This window comes from Antrostomus carolinensis, unplaced genomic scaffold (genome assembly GCF_000700745.2).
Source record: "Antrostomus carolinensis isolate BGI_N321 unplaced genomic scaffold, ASM70074v2 scaffold7214, whole genome shotgun sequence".
Classification (NCBI taxonomy): domain Eukaryota; kingdom Metazoa; phylum Chordata; class Aves; order Caprimulgiformes; family Caprimulgidae; genus Antrostomus; species Antrostomus carolinensis.
Genome location: NW_010311316.1, coordinates 1 through 5,015, shown reverse-complemented (window position 1 = coordinate 5,015; position 5,015 = coordinate 1). Strand labels below are relative to the sequence as shown.

At 35.2% G+C, this 5,015-nt stretch overlaps 1 protein-coding gene across 1 annotated transcript; it reads right to left on the bottom strand.

Moving 5' to 3' along the window:
• Positions 1 to 1,705: 1,705 nt before the first annotated feature.
• On the bottom strand, positions 1,706 to 3,469 carry LOC104523953 (mesoderm induction early response protein 1-like; the record flags this gene model as incomplete). The annotated part of the gene is made up of 2 exons (XM_010166690.2): positions 1,706 to 1,869; positions 3,445 to 3,469. Coding segments are annotated over 2 exons (189 nt in total), but the record flags the coding sequence as incomplete, so codon positions are not given.
• Between the last annotated feature and the right edge of the window lie 1,546 nt (positions 3,470 to 5,015).

Below are 5,015 nucleotides of genomic sequence, written 5' to 3'. Positions count from 1 at the left end.
ACCCAAACCAGTCTGGGATTCTATGAGATTTAGATTGCCTATCATCCATGACTTAAAAAAAAAAGAGATAAAAGTAAGCCTTGATGTGAGGTGTGCTGTCCCACAACTAGAAGCAGCCACAGCTCTCTAGCAAGATCCTGCTGACGTGGAAGTATCTGAAATTCAGGAAAAGCCACCCCTACCTGCAACACACCTACCAACTGACCGCAAGATTCTCTGCCATCCTGCAGCAAGGAGCAGCACAGGGAGCAATGCGGATCCAAGCTACACCACTGCTTACCCTTCTGATCACAGAGGAGCTGGAGAAATTATATACTGGCATATATATAATGAAGAAATTATAAACCTGCAGCCTGAAAACCAAGATATGAGGGAATAAAGTGATGGTTGAAAGAGTTATAAACAAAGCCTTGGAATGTGGTGATAGAATTACACAACCAGATGTTGACTCCTCACAAAATATGATGACTCCTCACAAAACCCCATATTTTCAACTTGGCATACACGTGGAGCTCCATTTCTCATTTATTCTAGATGAAGCATATTTAGATTCACAAACTATTTATTTATCTTTATGTTTTAACATCTAATATCAAACCTGAAATTACCAGAAAGAAATTATAATTTACACTCAAAATGTAGTTTAAATGCACTAAATTAATTTAAAGTCATATTGGCATAATCACTTACACTAAATAGGATTTGTACATCGAATATGCATCTGAGAATCATTAATAATCTGTTCTGGAAGCCCTTTTCAGCCAATGAGGCAGCAGATAGTATCTAAATTATTTTGCATTTATAATGAACCTAGTTTGTAATTTAAGAATATTATTCCTGCCTGAGAAGTAATTGTAGACAACACATAAGTGACAGCATAACCTCAAAATGCCAAATTAATCTTATATGCAATTATTTCAGAAGATACACATTTTAAGAATTATTTATCATTATTAACAATAATTGTGAGTTCTGATCCCAGCTCTGCTGACAACTCCCTGCTTTGAGCCAATCATTTCATCTGCATCTCTGTTCCCTCTGCCTTCAAAATGAAGATCACAGAATCCCAGACTGGTTTGGGTTGGAAGGGACCTTTCAGGGACATCCAGTCCAACCCCCTGCAGTGACAGGGACATCTTCAACCAGACCAGGTTGCTCAGAGCCCCGTCCAACCTGACCTTGAATGCTTCCAGGGATGGGGCTTCTACCACCTCTCTGGGCAACCTGGGCCAGAGTTTCACCACCCTCATTGTAAAAAATATATTCCTATATGCTCCACTAAAGTATTATAGAAATGTTTATATTAAAATGCAAAAGAAATGTAAAATTATGAGATTAAAAAAAAAAAAAATCAAAATCTATGTGCACTAATCAAGTGCAAGTGCTTTAGAGAAGAGTAACCCTGGAATATGCAAGTTTAATCAGAGTGTACTTGAACTTATATTAGCTTGAAAATGCAAATCCTACACCAGCATATATATGCAAAAAGAAGCTAAACCAGCACAGTGTTATACATTAGTAAGTATTTATATACCAGTTTCCTTCCCCAACTTTTGACAACTGCAAATTTAGCTCCACCCCTTTCCCCATCTATATTATTTACTTATTAGTATTTCAGGAGTGTTTTGTTTTAAATTCCAAATGTAAGGGGAAAAAAAAAAAACCCTGCGTATGTTTTGTGTGAGGCTGTGGTTATGTTTTAGGACTACTTAAGGCGACCTACCCTGTTCAGATCCTCTATTTCAGAACTGAAGTTTGTTTCTCCTTCCATCATTTCCTCCTCTTCTAATGTCCGTTCATCATCAAAGTCATGCACCAGCATATCAGCTGATGGATCAAATTCATGGTCATCAGATGTTGCTGAACCTCCTGATAGGAAACATTTTAAAGAATGTTTTTAGTTAGATCATGGCCTCACAGAATTTAGGGTTTTTTAATTATTATTTTATTTTGGTGACATTTTAAGACTCAAATTATACTGAGAAATTAAATACTTCAAAATCCCTCAATCATTTATTTTATGTAAAGCCAATCTCATTATTCAGAGGACAGAGGAAGCTGTTCTTTGGGTGGTAAGAGATCATGGAATAAGAACCAGGAGATATTCCTATATGCTCCCCTAAAGTATTATACAAATGTTTATATTAAAATGCAAAAGAAATGTAAAATTATGAGGGTTTTTTTTTAACCAGCCAGTTCTCAAAGTCCTATGTATCTGGAAAGTGGGTCCCTAGTTAAGTCTTTGTAAAATGTTTCGTTTTTGAAGACTTAATTTTTAAATAATTATAAACTTGCCTGAATCAAGAGTTCTACTGGGAGAAAGAATACTCATAAAATATAAACTCGGGGCAGTTGTTTGCTTAATACTTTGCAAACTTGCTTGTTTACAACTACAAAGACAGTCTAATGACTTTTTTCAAAATTAAAACTTCAAGTAAGCTTCACAGTTATGCAGATTTGATTGACGATGCAGAATCCTTAAGTTATTTTTCCCCATGCAGTCTTTTCACAGTTCTTTGTAAAGAAGTCTGGTTATACTTTATGACAATGAAAAATAAATGAATAGATGAATGGTTTGGCAGAGGCAGCAATTGTCATGTAATTCGGCAAGAACTCTATTTCTAATTCTAACCCTGCAAACATTTTTTCCACTTGTCTCCATGGACAATTTAAATTTCATTTTCCAAAGCTTGAAGAGTGTACCCACACAAAGGGTGCAAGAGGGAGGGCTTGACTCGAAGAATTAAGTATATTTTGTAGTTGGAAGTGTTAAAGCAATTGATTATTTCTCTGAAAGAAGGAAGAGCTCAAGAGACAAGGGCAGTCCAGCTAAAGGAATTAGTGGAAAGCTTTTCCACTAGTAGGGTGCCAAAAACCTGGGAAATAAGTAACACTAAGTACAAAAGTGAACAAAACCCCCCCCCAAATCTGTAATTTACACTTAGGTTGACAACTAAATAGCCAGTAATTCTGGGATACTGGAATATGAGAAAATAACCAGCTTTAAGAACAGAAGTAATGAAGTCTCTCACCCTTAGTTATTCGATGAGCTAAAAAACCACTGCTTTTCTTGATGCATTTGTTCTTGATGCTATTATGCATTAAAACACACACTGCTTTAATTTCTGACTCGGTTTGTAACTCTGACACCAAGAGGTGTCCATCCCTGGGTGAAAGAGTCTCTTCCACGCCCCCAGCACTCGCTGACGCTGTGCTCCTCAGGACACCAGCATTCCCCAGTGTGTGTCTGTGCACAAGAACCATCTTTCCCCAGTACATTTTACCATTTGTGCTGGTACAGACTGGAAGAAAGCAGGGACTACTTCAACCAGTACTGTTTATCCCATTATATCCTTACATTACTAACTGGAAAAGACCAGTAAAAATAATTTTTCCAGGGTACCCTCTTCCCTCACAAGTTTAGGAAATATTAAAAATATTTACCTGGGCTTGAAGACTCAACAGAAGGCTAAAAAAGAAAACACAGGAAATTATTTTTTCTATGCCAAACTTGTACAAACTCAATTCAATAATTTATCTATTTTATCTATTTTATTTAATCTATCTATTTTTAATTAACAAAGCAAGTCACTGCAAACAATTTATTCACAAATAAAGCACCATAAGTATGTTGAATTAATTGAAGGTAAAGAGTATTCATTTTCTCCTTTACGTATCAATATTGCTGCACTATTGCAGCAAGAATAATTGGAAGAACTGCCCGTTTTGTGATGCAATAATGGAGGTGATGAAGGTATAAAATAAAGCAAAACAATTAATTCTGAAAATTACAATTCCACTATCAGTTTATTATGGAATAAAGGGGTGCTATTGCCAGCTGGGGCAAAGCTGCTACTTCTCTCTCTATCTGCTCATTTCCAGTTCTTCCTTTATGCAGATATGAAACTGAAAAGATAAATTAGTTTTTAAAAGATCCAGCTCTGATTTAACTCCGTGTCCTAAATCTCCCTTTCCACAACCAAGGTGTATGTCAGATTAAATCGACAGTGGAAACCCAGTTTAAGAGGAATTATTCTTCCTCTTTGAAGAATATGCTCTGCAATACCCAAATTCCTGGTTCTATTTAAATTAAGGTAGATGTGATTACTTTTCAAAAGTAATCACAAATCACGATGAGAATTCCTCATAAAACAAGAGGAAAAAGCAATTTCATCTTAAACTCTAACCCAGCTGTAAAACAAAACAAACAAAAAACCCCAACAAAAATCAGTTTGCAAGCCAGACTTTCTCCCCAAATATCTTTATAACACCAATTAATATGATCACAGACTACAAAACAAATATATTTTTTGAAATACAGAAAAAAAAGAGACTTTCACAACAATCTTTATGTACCAGACATCCTTGGCCTAACGTATTTGGTAACGTTACATTTATACTCAGAACAAACACCTTCTTTCATCAAATTCTGCTTTTCCTTACTTAGAAACTTGGCCAATCTTTAATCTCCTGGGATGAAATTTGCATGTCAGACAGGCAAACCTCATTTGTTTGGAAAATTCAGGTAAATGTTTCAACTAATTCCAGGAACAGAATTTATTAAGTGGTTTTTTTTTCAAAGTTAAGAAGACTGACTTTGTAGTTCAGAGAGCTGCAGGATCCCCTTTCCCTGCCACCTTCTGGAAACTGAGATATTGTTTGGTCCCATGGGGATTGTTCTATTAGATAATGCACAATGTCTGCATGAAAAACTGTTTGGGCCAAGAAATAATTGGGAAAACTTCAATTTGCACATTCACAAGAGTGAATTTGCACGTTCACTTGCGTGTATGCGTGATCCTGGATTGCAAAATTGTATTAAAATTGGAAAATCTGAACTATATGTAAAATTAAAACAAGATATTACGTTAGAAACTGGTAAATGTAAATGTATAGATTTTCATGTGGTTTATAGATGAAAATAAAAAATAGATGAAAATATATTTCATCTATATTATATTATCTATATGAATAGATATATATTATCTATATGAATAGATATTCTATATATAATA